At 33.2% G+C, this 26,718-nt stretch overlaps 1 protein-coding gene across 14 annotated transcripts in view; it reads right to left on the reverse strand.

Moving 5' to 3' along the window:
- Window positions 1-26,718, reverse strand: part of RYR3 (ryanodine receptor 3) — a 201,778-nt gene that overhangs the window by 26,345 nt on the left and 148,715 nt on the right. For 4 of the 14 annotated variants that reach the window (XM_042047577.1, XM_042047581.1, XM_042047575.1 and 1 more), the window contains exons 67-88: window positions 25,048-25,368; window positions 23,469-23,709; window positions 23,075-23,162; window positions 22,877-22,969; window positions 20,073-20,093; window positions 18,181-18,195; window positions 14,932-15,102; window positions 14,421-14,480; window positions 13,187-13,318; window positions 12,267-12,379; window positions 9,403-9,502; window positions 6,520-6,629; window positions 5,686-5,737; window positions 4,964-5,014; window positions 4,563-4,662; window positions 4,263-4,342; window positions 3,833-3,909; window positions 2,114-2,187; window positions 1,855-1,872; window positions 1,284-1,364; window positions 795-883; window positions 283-411 (exon numbers count right to left, since the gene is read on the reverse strand). In XM_042047577.1, the coding sequence (XP_041903511.1) occupies window positions 283-411; window positions 795-883; window positions 1,284-1,364; window positions 1,855-1,872; window positions 2,114-2,187; window positions 3,833-3,909; window positions 4,263-4,342; window positions 4,563-4,662; window positions 4,964-5,014; window positions 5,686-5,737; window positions 6,520-6,629; window positions 9,403-9,502; window positions 12,267-12,379; window positions 13,187-13,318; window positions 14,421-14,480; window positions 14,932-15,102; window positions 18,181-18,195; window positions 20,073-20,093; window positions 22,877-22,969; window positions 23,075-23,162; window positions 23,469-23,709; window positions 25,048-25,368 (2,216 nt within the window). Of the gene's footprint in view, window positions 1-282; window positions 412-794; window positions 884-1,283; window positions 1,365-1,854; window positions 1,873-2,113; window positions 2,188-3,832; window positions 3,910-4,262; window positions 4,343-4,562; window positions 4,663-4,963; window positions 5,015-5,685; window positions 5,738-6,519; window positions 6,630-8,248; window positions 8,346-9,402; window positions 9,503-12,266; window positions 12,380-13,186; window positions 13,319-14,420; window positions 14,481-14,931; window positions 15,103-18,180; window positions 18,196-20,072; window positions 20,094-22,876; window positions 22,970-23,074; window positions 23,163-23,468; window positions 23,710-25,047; window positions 25,369-26,718 lie in introns of all 14 variants that reach the window. The other 10 variants (XM_042047585.1, XM_042047587.1, XM_042047582.1 and 7 more) reach the window with 7 other exon arrangements.

Below are 26,718 nucleotides of genomic sequence, written 5' to 3' on the forward strand. Positions count from 1 at the left end.
AAAACAAATCAGAAAGAAGTTTCAGGCTGCCATGAAGATACATGAGAAGGTTTTCCAAGACCTCTGAGTATCTAGTGCATAAATACCAAATTGTATCTTGTTAAATACATAGATGTTCACATGCTTTAGTTTTCACTTTACACTAGTCCAGTGATTTCATGTAACTTTAGTAAAATCAAAAAAAATAAGTGCAAAGTATTTACAAATTCACGAAATAACATGATCATGCTGTGTGAGCATGGAACTTCTCTGTTAGTACCTCAAGAAAAACATTCTGTTTACCTGGATATATTCTGTAAGGGAATTGAATATTTGTTTGGTGACAGCCAAAGCTTTAGAAAAGTTACGTTGTCCTGATTCATCAATGACATCCTTTCCTGAATAGTACCAATAGAAGTCACTGATGGATTCCTAAGAAAAAAAAACAATGTTACATTTTCTAGTTTTGAATTCGCTATGCAGTATTTACTGCCTGCATTTGTATCACCAGAAGTCGAATCAGTAATTCAGATGAAATTTAGCATATCTGTGTCAATCTATTCCTCATTACAATAATATTTTTCACTCTCTTCAGAAGTGAACAAAGAAATTAATTATCAAACATCTGGTTTCACACAGAATTCTGATATGTCATCTGTTTTCAAAGGAAAAAAGATACTTAATAAACCAAGATTCTTTATTTTAGATATTCCTTTAGAGAGAATTTTCACATTTGATTCCAATAAAATGTGAATCTACAGAAGTGAAGGAAAGGCAAATATGTTATACTCCATTTTCATCTGTTTTTTCCTCACCTGAAGACGCAAGAGATAGTCCACAGTACTAATGATAATATTCACTGTTGTGGTGTTTCCCATCTGAGTACGTAAGTAATTTTGAAAGTCTGAAATAAGAAGTGATTTGTGCTTGGTTAGTATATAGAACCAAAAAAGCCCCAACATTCTTTTTCTATTTTCATGGAGAATACCTTCTTTTTAAGTATCTTCTTGGATACAGATGCTTATGTGATGGAAATTGAACTACTTTAGACCTCGCTGTAAATATAACTGAAGAATTGTTATCCAGGTGACTTGGAACAGGCTTTACTAGTAATGTGCTAAACACCAAAACTAAATTAGGACTTAAAAAATCAAATCGAACTCTGCAATTCAAATTGTTATCATTCTAGTTTTCCCTCAGAAAACTAAATACATTAGAGGAAAAAATCAGAATTGATTCTATTGCACTCTGTTTAGGAACAGACTCACCACACGTTTTCTACAAAATTAATTCTGTTCTCTTACCATTGTTATGCCCTTCACAGAGCAGTTGCAAAAATCTAAATAGATCTCGAGTAAATTCATCATGCTGCAAGACTTTTTCACCTTTAAAACATATAAATACAATGATTATGTGACAATTGGTATGATTAATTATGCAGAACACATAATCTTACAGTAACCTTTTAAACTGGAATTTTAATTAAAAAAACAGTATTTAAAAGCATTAAAGCAATTTAAAAGAAAGAGACTGATAATAATAAAAAGAAAAACTGAGACAGAAAAAGCAGAGCCAAATTATTTAGCACTCCAATGCATCCATGGTTAAAAAAACACTAATTTGAAAAAAAAAAAAAAAGGCAACAGGATATATATCTAGTAAGTAAATTGTTAGTCATAACTAAAATCATGCCTTAAATATGAGTGACACTTCTTTAATAAGCATCAAACTCTTTATTCAAGCTAAACACACAACCTGCTGCAGACCATAAAGCTAAACCTAAAGATATCTGAGAAGATGCAATGAGAGATTTCTCTCTGCATTTGCAACACACTTTTGCAACAATAGTATCAAAAACTGTAAACCCAAACATACCACGCTCACGAACGATGACTGTGGATCAAAGAAAAATAACAAGAATACAAGATAAGAATATTGCAAGTTACAATATTTTTCTTAAAAATTATTGCTAAAGATATTGTAAAAAAAAGCATAATCAGATCTCAAAGCCTAGAATTACTTATAATAAGTTTAACAACAGAAACCTCGAGCCACAGTAAATAACAGTTCTTGTTAAAGAAGGAAGCACAAATAATGTTTGAAGCACTACTGGAATCAATTTCATTCTACTTACGAGTTCCTTCTTCAGTAACCATTCCCAGGCCTTCCGCTTTGTTCTGTCTCTCAAACGCATTCAGGTCAAGAACACTTATATTTGAAGAAAAAACAAACAGAAACAGGTAAAAGGACTATAATATACAATGGAAAATCATTTCCTTCTACAAAATTTCTGGAGGCTTTCAACAGCTACTCTTGACCCAGTATGACATGCATTGCCTCATATTTTATTTAATACTCATGTTAAATAAATGAGCTTTGGATGAAACTAAGGGTCCAGTGTCCAATTCTGAAAAGAAATGAGTATGTAACCTAACTTACTTTATATAGCTTTATATACCTAATTTCACTCCTGATAATGTCATTCATGGCTTCATGTACAAATGAGGAGTGGAAAAGGAGCCTGAAATATTACTCTTTATGTTGATTTAAACTTACCTCCAAAAGGACATTACTGCAATTTTTTCCCAATCACACTGCTTTCCACCAGGTTTTCACTATTACTTCTATTATATTGTTACTGTATCTATTATGCATAGTTATGTTATGCAGAAGATTCATGGAATTTCTGATTCGATATGCAGAAGACAGAAACGTAATCAGAGGTTCCATACCTTCCAAGGTCAAAAGACACTGATATCTGAATTTTATTGTGCTAACTTGACATACCTCAGCACATGGAATAGCAAATCATGATTCTTCTCACCACTCAGAATACTTTCATTCAAACCATTCAAATATAATTCTATCATTCATTATCTAATTTTAGTTCAGTTAAAAAGCAGTGCAGTCACATATTAAATCTAGTGACGTCGTTAAAACCAAAAGCATTTATTAAAGCATCATTTTCATTCTCTTATCATGTTCAAGTAATTTTATCAATACCTCTTTTAACAAAGTCCTGAATGATACATATACACAACTGGTAATAATATCCCAGTACAGCCTGTTTGAGCAAGTGCCTGCTAAATTGTTCTACATAAATGAAAAAGTTACAAGGCAGATGTTATTTAATTAGGCTGCAATTATTCAGTAGTCATATCTGCAATGCAGGTCACCATTCCTTCCACATTTTATCCTCTATTCAACAGCCGCTCCACTTCTAATTCCCAGTCTACTCCTTCAGAACCCTTCAGAACCTGGTTCTTTAAAAGGCTGAGAAAAGCAGGTTGTCTATCATAAGGGTAATCAGAAATACCAGCAATTTTCCTTCTTCTGTGCAGGAGTCCTTTACCTTAACTAATTTGAGCTGTTTTATCAAAGGGAATGGACCCAAGTCTCACTGGTCTCATGTTATCTCTAACAAACCTGATACACGTGCAGAGGATCAAAAGAGACAGAGATTATGCACCTCACCACAAATGTGCAGAAAGCGAAAGCTTAGTAAAGCTCCACTGGCCTGTCTCTCCCTTAGTGATGGTTTTTCTGCATCCTTGGAACCAACCAGAAAAAAACCTTGAGGGATATAGGATCACTAAAGGAGCGGTTACATTTTACTTTTCTGCTTCTTCAAACTAAGCCTTCTTAGCCTTTTGCAGTCTTTTGCTTTATTTTCTCCTCTGGAAGAATACTCAAAAATATTAACAGACTATTCCTGCGATTCACAAAACTTTCCCACAAGAGTTCTACAACCTGTGACTCCTGTAATTTAAATCTAACACATCCACCTGCACTGAGCAATAAGCTACCAACACGAATAAAACTGAACCTGTAATAATGCAATTTATGGTTTTACCTGCAGGATTGCATCAAGCCAGAGAGGCTCTGAAAAAATCCAGCATCCTTTTTCTCCTTCAGGTAGTCTAGCATTTTCTAAACGTTGTATATTTTTGAAGGGAAAAATATAATATTGATGTTATATACAATAAATAACAATTAAAAATTTATTATTAATATTTATAAAACAAAATAGTAAAAATAATAATTACACTTATAATTAATAATACTGAAATTATATTAATTCAAAACTTCCTGAATTAGTTCCTTGTAATGCAAATCACTGGCAAGCAATAATATAGTTACTATTGCACCAAAAATACACTGATATTTCTTCAGTGTTTAGCTTAAAATTAAGTACACTAACATATACAACAGGACACTGAAATTCTCAAAATTACTTGCCTCATTTATGCAAGCAAGGCTCACAGTAGTTAGAAAAGCATTACCTGTTGAACTATGGTATTTCCACCATTTAGAATAGCAATACCAAGTTTTAGTGTTTCAACAACCATGGGTCCTGTATGACCTGTAAAACAAGGATACACTCATTAGAACTTGCAGTTATGAACTATTCAATCAGAAATGCAGTCTGGAACTTTTACTTAGTGCAGTTGTAACTGACATTTATTTTACCTGGTTATCTGTCATAGAGAAGCTGTGCATAGTATCTACATCATGGGTATAACAATATAGCACACCTATGACATGCATATCATGTATACTTTAAAGATGCCTCAGAACATTACCTTTACTTGCACTAATCATCTGAAGGACCATCTCAGCAGCTCCACGATCATGTAAGCGAGCTTGCTGATAGAGAGTTCTCTGTTTTTCCATTTCTTTCTCCTGGGTTTGGGAACAAAAATGAGAACAAACTACCGATTGGAAGAGATCCAGGAAAAATAGGAAGATGAGAAATCTGAAATTGTTGAAGACCATCTGCCTCCATAATCCATGGGTTCTTTGACTCCAAAACTTCAGAACACCTCATCTTTTATACAAATAACCTAGTAAACCAGCTCCACACACACACACACACACATACCCATACACACAGAGTTGTGTTATTCTTGCATTTATTCTAGTGGACGTATTTGAAATGCTTCCACATTAGATGATGAGAAAGAAATGTTATTTAAACTCTCACCTCAAATGTCTTTTCTTTTTCTTCGTCTCCCTCTTCTTCTTCCTGACAGCTCTTTTTATGTTAAAAACAGAAATCACAAGATCTTGCTTATTAAGAAACATAATACTACAAAAATGGACAAATAATTTTTTTCAAGCAATTACTGAAGGTATTACAAAGATTTTAAAACCCTGTAATTTTAAATATTTGTGCTCATCCACACGAAGAAACTGATATTCCCTAATGTATGAGTATTTCAGGGTATTCATCCAACTACATACACACCCTGAATTGCAGGCTATATAGTCTTCTGCCATATCTCTACATCCATAATATTTCTCTTCACAGTCAATCTCTCCTCATGAGTCAGCTGTAATCAATATGTTGCAAAAACTGACTTATCTTTGACAAACTTCAAATATTAACTCAAAAATAATTACCCAAAGAACAAAGATAACTAATGTGTTAAAAGTGCCCATGAGTTAATCATGTACAAAAAAAAAGTGCCAAGTGAAAGCAACAGGACTGCACCTACTGGAATTTTATAGTATTCCTTTAATGTAGGAAATTTCTCATTATACGTACATGTAACTCTGAACAGCATTTGCTTCACTAAAAATACAGAAATTACTAGTATCAGGCAGTCCATGTAAGAAACAGAAAGACAATATTTAAGAAGCATCTAAAATTAATGGGAAGTACCTAAGTGCAGTGAGGGATGGAGCTTGAAGTTATATACTTACTTTTGCCATCATAGCAGAATAGGCAATATATAGAGGATCATGTTCTAGTTTGCTGTGAAGAGTAAAAAATATTTTAAATTATTTTATGATATAGTAATATAAAGATGTCATATGCCTACCTTGTTTAGTAAAGGGTAGTTTATTAAATTAGTCTACTTGAACAGCAATTACACTTGAAAATTGTGTCATAAATGAGTTCTCTTATCTAAATCCAAGTCTCAAAGTTTTTACTCAAACAATTTAGAGGTATATTTGTGGCTGTTGAAGGTGCATAAAATTAATATGGAGCTGTAAGTTGGAATAATTATAACAGTCAGATGGCAAGATTTTATTAGTCATACAGAAAAAGTATATGAAGCACTGGAGTACTCATAAAAATCTAATCATTCTAATCAATAGTCTAAAGTCAAAACAGAAACTGGCACCAAGATTCATGATAAACATCAACAAAACCTTTTCTGACGTACAGAGTGAAATGTAATGAATACTAAAACCAAGAACATGGATCTATTACCAGGAGAGACCAGGGCAGGGTACCCTGGTTAAACCTGCAGTTCCTGTAGACTTTGTGATTCTCTGAGAAGTCATGCTCAATTATTTCTGCATTGGGTATTTACCAAGCTTTTAAAATGTCAAAAATAGTCAATATTTATCTCAATGTAAAGGTTATACTGAGTTTAAATACAAGAAAACTCTAATTAAACTGAGAGGGAAAAAGGTATTCACCATTTACAGTAATGAACTACACTTGTGTTAAATCACTTCAGTAATGTTACTAAAAATTCAGTTACTGTGTGCTTTTACTCAATGGGCTTTTCCACACAGCTCTTTTACCTTCTTTCTATAAGAGCACTGCGACTAAAATAGAGGATAATCTGATGAAGTGGATCAGGATGGTTTTTCTCAGTCTCTTCTTCTTCCTCTTCATCTTTTTTTGGAGATGTCTGTCTCAAGATTTAGAATATAAAAGTTAAGCTTCATAAGTAAGAAAAAAATTGAGTAATTAAGCTTACGAAGGGAGTCAGTAATTTTTTTCTGTCCAGTTTGTATTGACTGCCTGTATTAATCTTATTCAGCAGTTTACGGCATAACCTGCAATATTAAGTGCATATATGACTCAGAAGAGGTTAGAATATATAATTTTTATTCATATTTTATCTAACTTTCCAAGTTTCTCATTTGCAAGGTATTGAGAATGAGACAGGGAAAATCTTGGGGAAGCCTTATTCAACTGAACTTATGCATCTCCACTTGACCAGAATTGAAAGGAAATTCTACCTCAATTATTTAGTATTGGAATTACTGGAGTAATTTTTAATAACATAATCAGATACATCCTATTCAGACTGAGTGTCTGCTACTATATTTTCATACATCATTTCTAAGTAACCTTGATTCAATGAATGCTCGTTATTCTAAACGTCAAACATTTTTTGGCAGTTAAAAATATAACATAGTCAGAACTGGCCAAAGATCAGGGTATTGCCTCTATCTTACTTGTGTTATCACACCTTTGTAGTGTTTGTAGTTATTGTAGAGTTATTGTAATTACAGTAATAATTGTAATTACAGAAGTTCAATTTACTTCTCTAGGAAATATGAAAGAATTATGGTCACTGCTTTAATTAATGGTGTCATTCTTTCCTTTAGCAAGAAGCAACAAAGTCAAACAAAGACTGACCATATAACTGTCCAGAGCATGTGAAGAATGTCCCTACCCATGGCAGGGGGTTGGAACTAGATGATCTCTATGGTCCCTTCCATCCCGAACCATCCTATGTCTCTACAATATCAGGCATAAGGGGCCTTTAAAAAGGCACAACGGGATTGTTTTTGTTAACACTGAAGCGCTTCCTGATATATCTGCATGTGATCCCTGAAGCTATATATTAACTTTCATGGTGTTTAGATACTGTGGAGATAAGCTCCTTGGAGGTATTTTAGACAAGCTAATTACACAGAGGGAAGAGAAAGAGCAGCAGGCATTCTGAATTCATTCGTTACCAAAATCCTGAAGTTTACCCATCACTTTTATCAAGTACACAGGTAAACTACATTTTTGCTGAATATGGTTGCATATATTTACTTCTCCTTATGGTGCACCAAAAAGGAAAACAGCAAAATTAATTTGTATCAAAGCTGAAAATGTTAAAATTAAATATTATGCATCAAAAAAAAAAAAAATTAAAAGGGAAAAGGATCAATAGCGTCAAGCTTTAAAAAACCCCAGTAAGTAATATATACGAACACAGGAATTACCATAATAACAAAAATAGTCATTCTATCGACTGTTCATCTAATCCATTTCTCTTCCCAAGAATGAGTACCACATAGCTCGTCTGGGGCATAAATCACCTTAATGCACTTCAGTGTGCATCACAGGACAAATGTCTTTTTGACCACAGCAGAAAATGACCTTATGCTCTGAAGCATAATGATTAATATTTTATAAGTTTATGGATATGCATACAGTACACAAAAATTAAATATAGTTTATAATAGATACATAGAATACACACTGAAGTGGGCACTGAAATATATGCCCAATTATGTCAGTACTTACAGCCAAATCCTGAACTAGTTTCTCCTCAAAGGAATATTCCTCTGTTTCTATCCAAAAGTTCTGATAGCCATTGAGGAAGAGGTTAATAGAACGGTGCCTGGGGGGGTTGTGAAAGTGAGATCAAGAGGGGTAACGGAACAGAGTATAACAGCTCAGATGGTTAATGGTTAGTAAGGATACATATTTGTACAATTCTGATCCTCTGATTGGTCAGTGAAACAAAATGCAAAACATAACTAACATTCAGTGACAAATCTGCAGGTACTTTTGAACATTCTTACCGTTTTTATAAACATATGGATACATTACTTTTATTTTGAAGGCTAAGAGAGGTCTAAAATGCATTATACATGAGACTGCAGGACTGATAATGCAAGCATGAGAAAAACACACACTTGGACAGACTGAGTGAGTGGGATTTACATTGCAAGGTGTAAATCTAAATTACTAGATTTAGGACATCAAAACAGCACTGGCCATCAACACCAAAATAATTATCAAGTACTTTCCAGCATATTATCTGCAGACAATCGTTGCTTCTTTCACAGAAAGCCTAACCTCAGCTTGCAGCATTTCAGTTCCAAATCAGGGCAGTATTAGCATGTCCTCAAAGAAGTTGCATTAGAAATATACAAAACCTGCTCTATAAAATGACCAGTTTTAGAAAACTCTACGGCATACTAATTGCTAGTGTATACCATTCATTAATTTAACTTTCCACAGAAAATACAGCTCATAGCAATACGACTACATAATAATGGTGAAAAAATTCCATCTTTACATTATTTTGGGGGAAAATTTTGTTTTGAGCTGCACTACATGAGGTTAGAAAGGCTGTTCCATGCAGCCTTTTTGTTTACTTTTATCCTGTGCCATCAAAAAAAGCTATAAAAATGGGCTGCATATACACCATTTAATACCTTTTAAATACACTGTGCACATAAATCAGTATCTTATAATGGAATAGCTATCGAGTCAATCCTTTAGGCTCACTTGCTGACACTAGTGCCATTTTATTATCAAATTTCAAAAACTGACCAATCAGAATCCCCTCTGAAAATTGTACAAATTCATGTTTTTATGATAATATCAAATCATGGCTGGGAAGGAAGAAGTGGGCGCATAAGCAAGAGGCTCTCCACAAGTTACATTACCGTTAACTTGAGTATAAGCCTGTCATACTGAGTTTTTTCATGTACTTTTTCCAGCCAAACACGTTGAAAGGTGCTCAGGAAGAAATTGCTAATTTTGTGTCTGAAGAAAAGCATATAGGTTTTCATTGAAGAAAGGCACAAGTTAAATTCAATAAAGTAGTCAGAAAGAATGTATTCGTAAACCGTGTTTGCAAAATTGCCACGTACAACTTTGCTGTATCTATGTGCATACACAGATGACAGACAATATGACAACTTTTTTCAAATTAATTTCCTTAAAACATCAAACATAAATAGACACATCTCAGAGAAAACACTTATCACATAAGACACTTTTTCAAAGCCATATATATTCAATTAACACAGAACATGAAGAATTAGTACTTCCTAACTTAACTGATGTTTAATTCTTTGAAAAATAAAAATATTTTTTAAATATAGCTATTTGTTTTGCATCTGCAGGCACTTTTCATCAAAATGAGTTCTTAGAATATTTACAGTAGAAGTTAAAGTAATTTTTCTGTGATTTAACTAACATCTTCATATCAATAGACATGTCCATTTTGGAAATATGTTACTGAAATTCCTAAAACCTGATAGACATAAGAGTGAGTGTAGCAAAAAATTACCTTACAATCTGAGATTAAAATTAAACTATACTGAAAGCCACCTAAATATCCAGAAAATTTTCAAACGAGCAAGGTTATTATTTACTGAAGATATTAATATTTTCTAGGAGAAATGAAAAGGTACTACCATAATGTTTGTTTACTGCCCTTTAAATTACTTGATTCTAGCATCAAAGTTAGAACTAACACTCCCAATACAAAGCTGCAACTAAAATGAATAAATAGACAAGATAGAGAGCTGCATTTTAAACTCTGGATCAAAGAGATTTAAATAGCTCCTAGAATTAATCATACCCCACTTCAAATGATCTCCCTAGGGTTCAGACATGTCTTAACAACACTGTCAATTTAGATGATGGAGGTTGTTATAATAGTGTGATAGCCTTATTTTCCTGCCAGAATCCTATGATTTATCTAGAAAAAAATAAGTGTCTATAAGCTACTGAATATTAAAACTTTGATTTGCACCTATCAATTGAGCAATACACCTAGAAGTTTGCTCATGGCAGCAGGGTTGGACTAGATGATGTTTAAAGGACCATTCCAACCCAAACTGTTCCACAATTTTAGGATTTTAAGTTCAAACTGTGTTTTCACTCTTGTCTATTTTGAAGTGAAGAGAGCACAATCAATTAGCAAAAATAGTTTTATGAGAGTTCATTTTTAGCAATTACAAAATGAAATAGCTTGATAGATTTTCCTCATATTCATATTCAAATTAGGAATGCACCACAAAATCTACCATAAAGTTTAGAAGAAAAAGTTTGAGAAAAGTTTTTAAAACAAAAATTTTTTCTAAAAAATTACAGATAATTTAAACTTTCCATTTAAATGGGTATTATTCCATATTTTATTGGAAATAAAAAATTCAAAAATTTAAAGATTCATAACCCACTTTGCCTCTTGGCAAGTGTTCCATCAACCTCAAATGAAAAAAAAGAAAAGGGGGCGCTTTGTAAGGCAAAAAAAGGATGAGCCATTTTAACATTTGGGTGCTCATGTATTTATTCTAAACATTTTAAGAATTTATAAAGCCAGAGTATGGTTGTAAAAAATACTTGCTCATGAAAAGGTTGTACTGAAGTGGTATCTCTTCATACCACTTCTTGTTCTGCCAAACACAGCTCTTGAAGATGGAAGGGTTAATACTGCCTGGTTTGTTATGTTGTATTTAATCCTGTCCATCTCTCTGGTTCTTTAAAGATGGCCTGGTGGTAGCATGACAATTTGGAGAAGTTACTATAGTCTAGAACTACTCATTTTTGTAAAGGATGGTTGTGTGCTTTTTACAGTATAACTGGCTTTTTATTTGTCCTGTGCAAATGTAATATTCCGCCAGTATGTTAGTGGCACAGCTACAGACCTTTAGCTAAAGACCTTTACACCAGGTGTGTAAATTGGCTTTAATAAAGGCATTTAAAAATCCAACACAACTCTTCAGTAAAATACTTTGCCAAAAATCTTTGAATAAAAATATTAAACACAAAAAGTGAAAAATTGCAGAAAGTGAGAAGCAAACCTAATTAAAGATGTGCTTAACCTTTACCTGAATAAAACTCAGATTTTTTTGAGAAGAAACGGAGTAAAGGAGGTTACTCCAGTGCCATATGATCTTAATATTATGCTTAAAGCAGTAGATGGATCCAGGCACGGGATGCATTTTATCTTGGACTTTGTGGTATCTACATTCAACTGGAATAAGAAGCAGAGCAACATACAAGTCTAAAATATCATTCTGCACTGCTCTGCCCCAATAGTCACTTTAATTCATATAACATTCTGATGTAGCTGCTTAAGATTGGCCCAGACAAGCTACAGAGCATGAAGTGTTCATGCAAGAGGAGAGGAAGAGCCATACAAAATTAAAAAAAAAAAAAGAAAAGAAAAGAAAAGAATAAAAACATAGAAGAATAAAAAGAGCAACCAATCAGAGACAAAAAATGGACAGAAACAGCAACATCTTAATGATTTTCACAGGTAAGTTGAGGAACTATACCAAATAACTGACAAAAATGAAGCATGTAATTCTTATGGTGTTTTCCCACTCTGGTTATTTGTCATGAGATGAGTATTTTGCTGCTGTGAGGAATTGGCTGATGACTAATCAATTCTTGTCTCTTAAAATTACATACACCTAACAACCAACAAACATGTAGTCAAACACACAAGCAGTATTTGCACTCAGTAAACAATGCAAACAAAATTTATGAAGAAATAAACCTTTCAGCCACTTACCTTGGCAGGTTATATAACGGTGCCATTCTGAAACATGCAACAACTGCCCTTTTGCGTTGTTTTGACAAGAGTTTGTGCCAAACAGCTTTTTTTGATCTCAGTGGTTGTTCAACCTATGGGAAAATATCTTCTAGTATATACAATGGAAACTTTTCAACTTTCATCCAAAATTTTCTTTTTAGCTAGTGGTTAGCTCGTTAGCAAAGAAGAAAGTATTACCAATGCTCTGCATCATCTGAAAAAAATGTTCTTTTGGGGCTTTATTTTTAATTAATAAGTAAAAATACTGGGGACCTTCTATATAGTAATCTCTCAGTTTATTCAGACAAGCTCAAGATGCTAGACTATTTCACATGTGGGACTATATGGTAAATTCCAAAAATTGTTATTTTGTCTAACAATGCATATTCAGTTGTTCACGTGAATGTATTTCTGTGCTGTATCATTTGTGAAAGAAATGGATTAACTTTATGTAGGAAGAGTACAAATGCCTTTCTGTATTTAAATGGCAATTCAAAAGTTGCTACAGCATCCTGTGGTGCAGAAATAGGAGACGGGCTAAACCCAGTATATTAAAAAGAAGTGCCCAAGCAAACATCTCTTCCTAAAATCACAGGGTTTTCAGCTACTGCGTGGAGATAATTTGTATATGATACTTCTTGTGACTGTTCATGCAGTTTTGCAGAAATACATCCTGAGTTTTCCTTGCAGCTAAATGGAGGCACTTCAAACGGACTACATTGAAAACTTTGCATACATACGTCTGTATATGCATGTGTGCTTGCATGCATGCATGTACAAAAGCCTAAGTTTTATCTGGACACTTTAATGATGACAGTAACTGTAGCTGAAATAATCTCTGCAAGGAAAAATCTCAGGTTATTTTAAAACAAACGCGATATAGACATTTGGCTTTTTACCTGCTCCAGATGATACAGAGCAGCTGATATCCTCTGCACACGTTCCACATTTTTCTCAGGGTCAGTAGGTCCATCACTCTTTAAAATGTCTTTGTACAGATTTAGCTGCCATTTCACAGCTGGATCATCAGACTGAAACCCAACATATTTCATTTGTAAGCTGCTGAATGAAGGCACTGAATTTGACCAACACCACTTCTACTCCCATAATATAATAAAGAAGGTTATAAATACTCACAATTTCTGTCCCCTTTCAGATCAGATTAACATCTGCTAGCTGCTCAAAAAAATTGGCATTGATTCTATGTACTATTGGGCAATATAACTCAATTCTTAAGCAAAGTTCTGTATTTTTATTTAATGAAACCAAGTAAGCACCCTGGAACTTATTTGTTCCACTTAACTGCATTAAAATAAGGAAGCACACTTAGTACTGAGATTGAGTTTAAATTGCAGGACCTCTGTACTGAGCGTGAAAAGCTGTTTTTTGGAGTCTGGAAAAGACAGCTGGAATTTCAGTAGGTGAAGAGTTACAGCCAAAGTTTTTGGGGTTTTTTTCTTACAAGACAGAAATAGGAAAACCATATTAAATTACTTATTCTGTTCATTTTAAATGCATAAATTTATAGCAAACAGGCAGTCATCTACCATGACAGATAAGTTACTCCTATTGTGTTCAAACACTGTAGGCAGTTACCTAAATTATTTTTTATTTACAGAATGTTGGGAACTCAATATTCGTATTACCTTTGACAGTGTATTCAGCACATGAATTGTAGGAAAATAAAGGTACTTGTAAAACTCACAAGTGCTATGATGACACAAGCTTTTCTTATTTTATTATACTCACTTTAAAATGTGTATATTCTTAGAAATACCTAATTTAATCTTTAGCGAAAGTTAAATTCAAGAAGAAAAGCTGAAGTAGTAGAGTGTCAATTTTATTTTCTTCTTGGATCAGGCTGATTATAAGTAATTACAGCTTTAAGATGACCAGTATCTCTATTCTTCACACTTGTTCCATTCTATAGATCTTCCAGAAACTTGAATATACCAGACAAAACTACAAATAAGACATTTATTGCAATGAAAAAATCATAAAGAATAATGTTAAAATGGAAACCTTTCTAATTACTTTTTGGATTATCTCTTTTAATGTGTCACACAAAACAATTCATCTTCTGTGTTTTTAAAGTGCACATCAGCATCTATAAGACAGATTTTTTTATATTACCTTTTCCTGCAAGTGTAAGTTGTTGCGTAAGTGTTCTTTGACTTCCTCATCTGTGTCCCTCTGTAGAAAGGTAGAAGTCTTTTTCAATTCAGATTATGATTCATTTAATAAGAGCTTTTACAACACAGAACAACATATATTTCAATTTTGAGATTTAACCTCTTTTGCTTTCAAAGTATGTTAGATACCAGAAGGGAGAAAGGCTTTCTTTAACCATAAAACAAGGGTTGAACTTTGAAGGGAATTAAAGCTAACTAATTGTAGTTCAATATTTGGTCCGAAAGAACATGTATATATAATGGACGTTGTATACAAATGGAAAATAACAAGGAAATTATGGCAGCTCTATATACACTTTTTTTAAAAAAAGGACAATAATTAGCAGCTATAATTGCTTACAGTACATACAGATATTTAATAACATTGACTGCTTAGATATCTATACTTCAAAACTCAGTTTAGAAAGTTCTGCTTATTTTGCATTAAAAACTATTACAAAGCACACACTTACATGGCTGTATCTAGTCTTAGCCAAAGAGATGAGTTCTTGGTCTCCAGGAGTACACATATTCAAACCAATAGGAAGCATCTTTTTAAGTGCAGCCACAATCAAGGATGTTTGTATGGAGTACAAATCCCCTCTACGTTTTGATTTCTTCCTCTCTTGATCTTGTCCTCCAGACTATCATTAAAAAAAAAAAAAAAAAAAGGAAAAAGAAAAAAAGAAAAGAGAAAAAGAATTACTGTAATTCTCTGACCACACACTTCTCCAACATGCTCTTCCCCTAATGGTCCAAGGGAAATATGTTCCTGATGTAGTACAAACAATTAAAAATGCTACACTAGAGGAAGAGTGTACAATCTTGGGCAAGAAATGTAAAGGAATACCTTTGGTGTGCACCAATGCAGAAAATGCAGTAACAGCTGTAATGTTGTAATAGGAGTCACACACTTTTGTGTGCATTCATAAATATGACTCTGACAATACTTTCTGGATCTTACCTTTCAAATCAGAAACAACCCTAAAATTAAAAGCTGAATCATTCTCAGGGGACACTATTATTTGTCGAATGTTACAGAGACAAATTCAGGATGTTTACGCTTTTGTAAGAGATTTATATAAAGATAGTTATCTAGGGTCTGAATGAATGAATATTGCCTGACTTGTCTCATCTGAAAAACAGTATTATTTAAAAAGCTTTGATTCTATGTAATAAAATGCCAATGAATTAGTGCCTCTGGGAAAGTACTGCCCTTCAGCTTTGGCTAATATTAGTAAATTTAGGACAAAAACTTAAAAATTTTGCATCTCTGGAGATCATCAGTAATAGGAAAAGGAAAACAAGAGAGACAGAAGTAAACAGCACAAGAAAATAACATCTGCCCTATCTTCTTATGACAGACACTGTACAATATATTTCATACCCAACTTTTCCTTTATGAGACAGAGAACCAAAATCTTTCAAACAGACCCATATATTTAATGAACACATAGTAAACAGCAACAACATCAAAGAGCCCAGTTCTGAATTCTGTACCCAGATTAAACTCCTACTATACTCAAGGGGAGTTTTGCTTAAGATAAGATTTCAGGACTAGGCCTCCAGGCTTATACAACACTACAAAATAACAAATGCTTGCATTTAACTCTCCACATCCTTTTCCTTCAATTAAGATTTACTAACTACTGTTCTTATAATATATTGTGTAGTTCCACATAAGAATACAGCAGAATCCATTGCAATTCACTATTTCCCAATTAATGCCTCACTATTATCACAGTAATAACTTGAAGAAAAAAGGCAGCAATACACATTCTACTTGGTGATAAATTTTGGCAAATTCTGTCTTCAAGATGGTGAATCTCTGTGTAGGCAGCTTGCATTAAATATTTTGCAAGTTTGAGGGAACACGCAATGGATGTGGCTTCCTTTCTTAAGGAACTAACAATTGCAAGAGAGTTCTTTGCCTCAAAGCTTTGCTTTTCAAAATGCCTTAGAACTAGTGATGCAATGGCTATAATAATGACATCATTTGTACTCTACATTGAGAGCAGACAAACAAATCCCACAATGAATCACTGTATTCCAGTGGCGTCACTATGCATCTTAAATAAGGAATAACAAAATATGTAACAGGTATATTTTAAAAAGGACAAAAGGAGAATGAGGGATACTGGTTTCTGCATCTTTTATGCCTGTGGACATTTTGTACATCCAATTTTATTTATGTTCATATGAGGTTTATAAGATAGGTGAACCTTAAAACTTGAGAATTTTTAAAATGTGAAAAGAAGATCCATTCTGCCTTTGCCATAAATTCTGCTGTCTGTGCATTCACTTCTCCAGCTAGTAAATGTATAAGTAGAGTCCCAGACTGAAACCTAAATGACAATGGAATTATGTCTCTTTCAGCTCTAATATGCACCTATATGAATACACACAATACCTGCATTACATATGTAAAGAGCATTAAATAGGATATATTTTTCCTAAATAATTACCTGTGCTAAAAGGATGAATGATATAATTTGTTTGCCTAACAGCATATAATGATCTTACTTGTCTGAGGATTTAAGCACAAAAATTGATATTTCCGAAAAAAAAATACTAAAATCCAATTACAGATTCTTCAGTAGATTAATAATAACTAAATACACAATGAAAATGAAGAAATAATTTATTTACACTAAAAAAACCAGCTAAATCTGGTTAAGATTATGGAATAGTAATTATTAAAATATTAATTATTAATATTCATAATAATAATATAATCATTGCTAAATATTAATTATTAATAATATTTTTTGTATTTCCATCCCTCTTTAAGCTTTAATTCTTTGAGGTTACGATGAGGGCAGTCATTAAATCCTACTCTGTATACCTGGAGAAGTTTGACAATAGCAAAGCATGAAATCAGCTTATTAGTTTAACAGAGCTTCTCCCATTTTTAACTCATGTCTCCGGTTTAATTGATTAAAAGCTCTTCACAGCATCATGTGTGCTTCTCAGCACACAGGGTGAAGGGAAGGATGAAAGGGTTTATGGCTCCATCTGTTCATTCTGCTTCACCAATGAAGAAAGCACCATAGGTCAGAAAGTACTCATCTATATTAGAAATTCATAAAAAAAAAAAAAGAGGATATGAATGATGCAAAAGGAAAGTGACCTATAGTTCACTGGAGGAAAAGAAATCTTCAAATACATTGAATACATAAAAGAAACAAGGATTATTCAAAACCTTTGTCACATCTCAAAACTTTAGTAAAGATCATTTTACTTTTGGAGAAAGGTAGGATTTGAACTATATATCTTATTTAAACTTACTTGATTTAATAAAATCTTCTATTCCTCTACAGATGGGGTATAGATTATAGCACATTTCTCCCAAATATTCTTGAATAGCCTAAGCCAAATACATCTTTCTAATGACTCTACTTAGACTTTTTTTTTACAATGTCTACTTCAAAATTTTAGCAAAAAAATAAAATGCAGAAAGACAGCAGAGGCAGAACAAACATCTAAAATAGTTTAAAAAGGTAGCTTTAGTACATTTTTGCTTTAAGCAATATTTAGGAGTGCCAAAGGGAATTTCATCTGTTCTGGTGAAAGACTGCCACTTTAGCTGGGACAAAATTTGTAGTAGGTGGAAGCTGGTCATTTACTTTGTGACGCCACTGCTATGATCAATGGAAAGAGTGCTTGGAGCCTGATCATCTCTAAATCTAAAACAAAGACACATCATGCACTTTGACCTGTACCTTTACTTGCATGGCCTGTATGAAAGAAAAATAAAGGGGAAAAAAAATAAGTAAAAGAGATGAAAAGTTGATAATTTTACAAGTTATTTATAAACTTACTCAGTTTTATGAGGACAGTAAAAATGTAATAAACTTGTAGCTAAAATAATAGACTCTAAATGCATAACCAAATGAGATCTTAGTGAAATCAGCTTAATTTTATTAAATGATTGAACTTCTGAATTTCTGTTGCTGTTCTACCACACACTTCCATTTGTTGCTTGTGCATATAAGCACATCCAGTAAGTAAACCTATCAATACACTGATTACTGCATCTTTTCCCAATTCTGTTAAAAGAAGAAAGGTGTCTGGAACTCTGGATAGTCCAATAATGAAAAATATTCACATTTTCACCAAAATAACTCTTTCTCTCTCTTTTCCCCATCAAAATATGTTTGAGAAAAGAAATATGTGTAGAAATTAAAGTATCACTGGCAAGGTGTAGCACTAAATTTACATATCTATTTTCCCATTGCATATCTTATTACTCTTTTGAAGACAGCCTGAGAGAAAACTTGAGCTTGCATCTCTCAGCAGTACCCATTTTGAAAACAATATTATAAACTCAGCTGTAACTCTCATACATACAGAGGATTTATTCCCATTTATTACATCAATACCATAAATACACTTAAATAAATATGTATTCCATAGTCAGTATTAGATTATCATTGTGTCACGAAATCTTAAGAAAATAACAACAGAACCATTTATTTATGGTAAGATAAAATAAACTGTTACTCAAGAGAATGCTTGACCAGGCATAGGAAGATACTATAGAAAACTATGGAAAGCAGAAAAAACCCACAAGCCCCCACTTCTGTCTTAGTGCTAATAGTAACTTTGTTTCCTTGTGATACTTGAATAAGCTTCAAAATGTTGATGCCAAGCTATTATTAAAATCTTTTTATGGTCTGCTCTATTTATATCACACAGTAAGAAAAACAGGTAGAAGTCAAGAAAAGCAAAAGACTAATCTTCAAATTAAGTGTCAGAATCTTAGCATCTTAGAACCTTCAATACCTTAGACAAATAGCAAATTTTAATTTAAAATTTCAATTGTGTGAACTATGTAGATGCTGCATAGACAAGGCTCATCAGGTATATACAGGTGTATATACACACTAAAGGTAACTAAAGACAAGATGTTAATTGTATTTAATTTATTTTGGCTGACCATAAAAATAATCCACTCATGATTTAACTCAGTATATCCAAAGAAAATGTATTCTATGCAATTGAAATACTCTGAAAGTATCTAAAATTCTAAAATTCTAAAATATCTAAAAGATCTAAAATTCCTGCAGAAAATACGAACATGAAATCCTCTAATTGTTGTAAATCTGCAAACAATATGTACTACATATTACAGATGGGCACAAACAAAAATATTGTTTCATAATATGAACTTGGGTTTTATGACTGCCTCTATAATAGGTCTATTCAAACCTTCTTAAAAATAGATTAAAAAAAATAATGAGAACAAGTCAAATAAAATTTCAGTAGGATATGCAAGTGTTTAGCAACTGAGGGTGTATATCCAGCCACACATTCATTTAGATTTCAAAACTTACACAGAAAAATTTCCCACATACATATTAGGCAATTATTATGTACATGTGAATATATACATTTAGTCTTCCATTCCATTTAACTGAATAACACAATAGGACATTGTTTCCTCTTAACCAAAAGGCTATTTTATCAAGAAATCCATGAAGGGGTCAAAAATTACAGATTACTGGAGTTGAATGTGTTTAAATTCTCCATTTCAACAGTTTTATCACAAATCTGTTATTTCCACATAATCTAAGTTACCAGTCTGTCTCAGACTGGAAGTTCTCTAACTTACCATTCCCCTCCGAGCATTCTGCTGCCATATTTTTAGAAAAGAAAAATTAAATTCTCAGCTGTTAATACATTTATTTGAAAAACTATTAACAAATTTAATATGGTATAATAAAAGTACAATGGGTACTTAATCAATTTATTGCTTGTAATGATGAATCTCTTGTTACCACTGCAATTAGCTACCAATAAGTAACGTAATGCTACTCCTTCATCCTCTGCTTTCTTTTTTTTCTTCCATACAGTATGTAAGGTTATACAACCTTCTGTACATGATACACTACACCTTACTCTGACAGCATTCCAGTATTTTGTGTCAGGAAAAATACTGAGCCTCTGTCTCTGCCACCTAAGGCAGTCTGAGATCAGCCTGGGGCCTTACTCCTTTAAGAGACTCCAAACTGTTCTGCCCTGGGCCCACTTTCAATAGCCAATGTCCATATTCAGTTTTCTACACTTTCTCATGCTCTATAAACATTGGATAAAATTTCTTCCACTAGAAGTAATGTGAATAAAGAGGAATAAGTGATAGAGAGGAAAAGGCTAATTAGTCTGTTAACATGCTACTTTTTGAGCTAAATATTAATATTAAAGCAAGAGATAATAAAAATTATGTTCCCTAATGTAATGTCCTCTACTGATTAATGTCTGCAGATAGAAATAAACATCAAACTTGTAAGAATACCTGAAATTCAGTTACTTAGATAATTTCTTGTTTATTTTAACCTATGCAGTCTTAAAAAAAAAAAAAATCAGATTTAATTCTATCATTTATTGAATGTTTAGACCACTTACATTTTATATTATGAAATATTAGCAATTTCCTGCTTAGAAACCGTATGTAGAAAACCAATACAAATCTTCTAAAACTCAACTCATATTTCATCATGGTATTTAAGTCATCATGAAAAAAATGTCTAAATTATCAGCTGTTCTGCAATCATGCCTGTAGTTATAGTACCATATTAATAAAATACTCAGTCATGAACAGTATTTTATTTCTTCCTTTATTAGCAATAACCATGCACAGTTTCCTGGAATGCCATAAGTTGACATTAATATGCATACAAAAAACTCCAGAATCTGTCTGTACTGCATACCCATCAGAATGAAAATGTATTTACATATGCATCTACATCTCTGTTACAAATATATTCATACAATTATTCACACATAGTATATCTGTATACTTAAATATATACAAAAGGAATTTGAAATTATAATCTCAAAATCATATTTGGGTACTACAGATTCTTGATGTTAAATTCCTGTGATTTTATCAAAATCAGAGCAGTATGAGACCTACCTATTTCTTATTTTGTAAAGATTTGTCTTTCATTCCTGTCATGCCAGACTGACAAAAATACGACACTAATGCTTTACTTCATATTATCCTGTTATCAGTACTGTAATGGGACACAGTTTAGATTAAATATTCATTAATCACCCATTTCTAATCTGTGACGTCTAAGAAAAAGAAGTATCCCTATTTTTTGTCTCCTCAGACCATTTCTAATGTATAAATGTTAAAATACACATAATAAATGTGTGTTCAATGATTGCCATATGATAAAAGTACAGAGCCACATATTAGACTCTGTTATATTGTGCAATTGCTCCTCAAATAGCCTGGACTGTGCCCACTGCTGATCTTGTTAATAGGGATTATACAAACATTCCAGTTCTATCAAACAATTTTGATAAGCTGCATCTTGACAACAAGAAAACAGGTTAAAAATTTCCTTATCTCTGAATGCAGAGCCTTTTATAAAGTTGGACTTGTTTTTCAGTGCCAGTCATGAACAGTAACGATGAGCAGATATTACACTATTTTTGCTTGTAAAAATTCCAGTATCAGGGTTTGGCTTAGTCAGGTTTCAAAACTTAAAAAAAATCATAGGAAAAAAAGACAAAAACCCCAAACATTTTATAGATAATTAAGAAATGCAACTGCACATTTTATCTACCCCTCTATTGTTTGAAACTGGACTTACAGCAGCTAGGTTATGGGTAACCAAAATACAGTGAAATACAAAACTTTAAATGCTACTTCTCTGCTACACCTTCCAAATAGGATTATTTCAAACACATTATAAATATGAATAAAAGAAAGGGTTTCTTCACTATATTTGTGAATACTAATTTGGAGTTAGACTTCATCTGGCTTTAGCTGAGTAAGGCAATGTCCTCAGCTAATGTCAAAGTAGCATTTTTACCTTGACAATTTCTCTATTATACAGGTAACAAATGTACTTTGAAGCCATCATATATCAGCATCTTGTCATATTTAAAATTAGCAAAAAAGAAATGAATGTATTAATTAACAAGAAACAAGAAAAATGGTGTACCTGTGGCACATTACACGTATAAATAAAGAGGTATATGCAAAGACAGCAGTGCTCCATCAGAGTTGACAGAACAATACAGACTGACATTCACATAAAAATGATGAGGCAATCAACGTTTCTTCACTTGCTTTTATAAAATAGTCTACTTTTTTCTTTCCTGAATGTTCAATAACCCATGTTTTATAATACAGCCCATATTCTCTTATATGTGCAACTTTTTCAAATCAATACTTTTATTTTAATCTTGTGTCTTTCAGTATTAGCAGACATTTAGAATGTAACTCTAAGGTACATAGACTATATTTTGCATGTTGTCACATCTGTCATCAAAAAGCAAAACTATTTTTCTTTTCTTCTAATAGCAGAGCAGCTGCAATCTGGGTAGATTTTCAGAACCTTCTTTCAGCATACTAAACACACAGTGTAGAGTTACCTAATCCACAAATTTTTATTAACTTACTTTAGACATCTTGCTCTTGGTGTCTCCTGTTAAAAATGCCAAATTGTTGATTTCATTCTGAATCACAAAATTTTGTTCTTCTCTTTTAAAATTCTAAAGAAAAAAAATAAATCACCAGAAGTTTAACTCATCTGCATGTACCACATTTCTATTTAAAGATAGAATGAAATTGAAGAAAAAGTGTACATTTTATCTTACATGTGATTTACACCACAGGATAAAAACTTCAGCTACCATTCGAAAGAGTTCATCAGAATCCGCATCTGGTTTCTTTAGCCAATTAGCTCTAATTACAAAAATAAGAGAAATTTAAAATAAGATATTTTAAAAAAGATAGTTTAACATAATAATCTCTATTTAATAGATCAGGTAACATTAGTGTAGTTAATCTAGGAATTTGCACCTGAGCAAAAGGTGTGAATTCAAGGTACAGCATTCTTTAAGAATCTTAAATTACTCAGGATTAAGATTTAAGAATCGTAAAATACTCAGGATCTGATTCTCACAATAATATTAAGTGAATTTTCTCTGATCATAGATTCTAGTATATTTATAAGCAATAAATACGAGTTTAATTATTAGGTTTTTTTACCTGTTGTTGTCTACATAACGTATCAACATTGGATAGAAGGCATAAAGGTCTCTACAAAGTACAGCAAACTCATCAAGAATGAGTAGCTCAGCTTCTTGGGTGTCATTTTTACTGTCTGCTTTCAGTTGTTCCTCTTCCATTACTATCTTCATAGCTTTTTTCTTCAATTTATCCAGTGTTGGAATAAAGTGAGATCTGAGGAGATCAGGTCTGGCTTTGCTGATGATGGGTTGAGCATAAACTATACATGAAAATATAGATAATTCTATGATTAATGCATAACTGGTGAATTAATATGAATGCTGATATTCTAGAAATAGTAAAGGTTATTGGGTTTCATATATTTCTGCATCACAAAATTATTTTAAAAACTGTGAATGTAGCTTTATAAAAACTGCATATTGAGAGATTAAAAGACTATGGATTTGGATTATAAGTATTCAGTCTTATGTAAATTAAACTATCATGGTTTTGGCAAGTCCCATGTGTCTAACTAAGAACCTAAGCAAAGTAAGGACTGAGTAACAAAGTTCTCACAAAATTACTTTTTGTTTTGTTTGGGTTTTTTTGTGCCTGGGATGGGTTTTTTGGTATCCAATGTCAGAAAACCTCCAGAAGATAGTGTTCTGGAAGAATTCCTTTACCTATTTTGCCTCGGGCAAAATGCATGGAATGAATGAGTAATTAAAGGTCATAGATCAATTTTGTACAAGTGCTAGCAATGAAATGTAAACTACCTGAGTCAAAAATCCTTGCAAGAACAACATGAGTATATTAGCACCTCATGTAGATGAACAATCGCTACAAAACTGCAAGAAATGCTGTTTACAATTAAGCAGCAAATTTCTTACTAAATTTTAACGGAATCCTTGTTATTATTAAAGAATTTCCAGCATTTAAAATAATATCAAAACCACAGTACGAATGGGTACTGATTATTCAAATTTAGCAGGAAATTATTATCTTTACAGAGATTTTCTTGAACCATGTTATGCACATTACATTCATACACTGTATAACAAGAATGATAAAATTTGGATATGGTAAACTTCTTTAGCAGGATAGGTACTATATCTTATGGGATATTTAAAAAAACCTTTCAGCTTATTTAATAGCTCACACATTTACTCAGACAAACCAACTCATTTTGAATTTGGGTAACTCCTGAGATTATTTCACCATTTACATTTTCTTTCCGTTTTGTCCCAATATTTCATAAACAGAGTTCACAGCAATTATACCCTCTACTGTAAAACTCAGGTGTCTTGAAAAATCAATGGAATTCACAACTCCAAATTAAGTGCTAAGGCTCTTATGCAGTGCATAGAGAAGGTGATTTTCAAAATCCCTTATATTGAATAGAAAGCTCTCTACTTACAGTGATGCTACAATGCATGCATAGAACTAATAATAAAAAAATCCCATATTTCTCTTATTGTTACTTATCTATTACTTATCTTTCTTTCATGATGGTTCTAGTTATAATTTTTTGCTCTTATATCACTGGGCAATAAGGTAAAATATAGCAAAGCAATTAAATATTATTAGTACAATTAGTGTTCAAAAATATTTACAATACCTGCAATTCTTTTCATCCAAGATGCTTCATCTATTCCCAAATTGTTGTTAATGATTTTCAGAATGTTTCCAAGAACGAGGCTCAGATGCTCAGATGTTATCATTGTACAGCAAGGCCCAGCACTTTGAGGAACACTCTCGGACCCTTTTTCCCACCAGTAGGATAAATAGTTGCATAGCATGGGTAAGATCACCTCAATTACATGAGGCATTTCAGTATACCTTGCTCCAGACTCTGCTAAATCATTTATTTCCTTTATCAGTCTATCCAGCTGAGGGATCTCTGGACACATTTCTTCTACTGTATCAGGCATGCCTAAAACTGCAAGTAATGGTAGAAAACCAAAAGATTAATTAGCAAAATGAAAGAGAACATCTATGTTTAAACCCTAAATACAAATTACTCCAATTTTTTTCCTTCAGCATCTTGGACAGACAGAACTATAGTCACACTTTGGGGTATGCATGGGTATCTCCTTTCATAAGTTATGTCTTTCAGATGATATGCATATAGCAATGATGTAAACAGTAGCTGCCATAAAGCTATGGCTTTATCATAAAGTGTCCTGCAATTGTCTGGTGAGCAGTGCAGCTATGTAAAAGTGCAGAACAGAAAGCTTATATTAAAATTGGATATACTCTGGACATTGTATCCATAATCATTCACAATTTTTACACTGATTTGCCAAAGATTAAATCTACCTTGGGGAAAAGGAAACAAACAGCTTAAAATTATGGGTGGGGTTAAAATGAAACTGTACTTAATTCGTGAATCCTGCACATCTATTCCCCAACAAAAATGCCAGGAAAGAATTCCAGTTATCATATGCTTGTATCAGAAACTGAAGGATGCTTATTCGGCAATTAACAACCCATTGCAATCTAGTGCCGGTCACCCAAGCAAAATTCTTCCACTAGTGCTGTTTTTATAAAGCAGAGTTGACAGGGGGAAGGGCTAGAAGAAGTTTTTCCATAACTGCTTTTATATGGAGCATGTGTAATCCACCTGCATTAACCTGCATTTTGTTTTGCTTGTTTGTTTAAAGGTACAATGATTTTGGCAGGTAGTGACTCTTGCATGGATCAGTGAGGAAAACACTGACATACTTTAAGATATGAGTCCATCAAAAGTAAGTTGGGAGAGAAGCAAGCAAAGAAATTCAGTGTAGAAGGACTCATGTTCCTTTCAACAGAATCACAGAATGGGTAAGGCACATTTTGGGGTTGTGTGTATAGTCTAGGGAATGAGCTGCTGGAAAAGTGTTGTGGAAAGGAACCTGAGAACCCTGGCTGGAAGAAAGTTTATAGTGAGCCAGCAGTGCCCTGGCAGGAGGGCCAATCGTGTCCTGGCGGGCATGAGGCACAGCATCGCCAGCCGGGCAAGGGAGGGGATTGTCCTGCTCTGCACTGGGGCAGCCTCACCTTGAGGTGAGGCCTTACCTCCTGTGTGCAGTTTTGGGCATGGAATATAAAAAAGACATTAAGCTTTCAGAGAGCATCCAAAGGAGAGCCACAAGGATGGGAAAGGCTCTGAAGGGAAAGATTTATGAGGAGCTTGGTCTAGTCACTTGGGAAGTGGTCACAGCACTGAGCCTGACAGAGTTCAAGAAGCATTTGGACAATGCTCTCAGGCACATGGTGTGACTCTTGGGGTGTCCTGTGCAGGGACAGG

Source organism: Corvus kubaryi, unplaced genomic scaffold (assembly GCF_017639235.1).
Source record: "Corvus kubaryi isolate FWS band 111438036 unplaced genomic scaffold, C.kubaryi_AGA036_p1.0 66, whole genome shotgun sequence".
Lineage (NCBI taxonomy): Eukaryota > Metazoa > Chordata > Aves > Passeriformes > Corvidae > Corvus > Corvus kubaryi.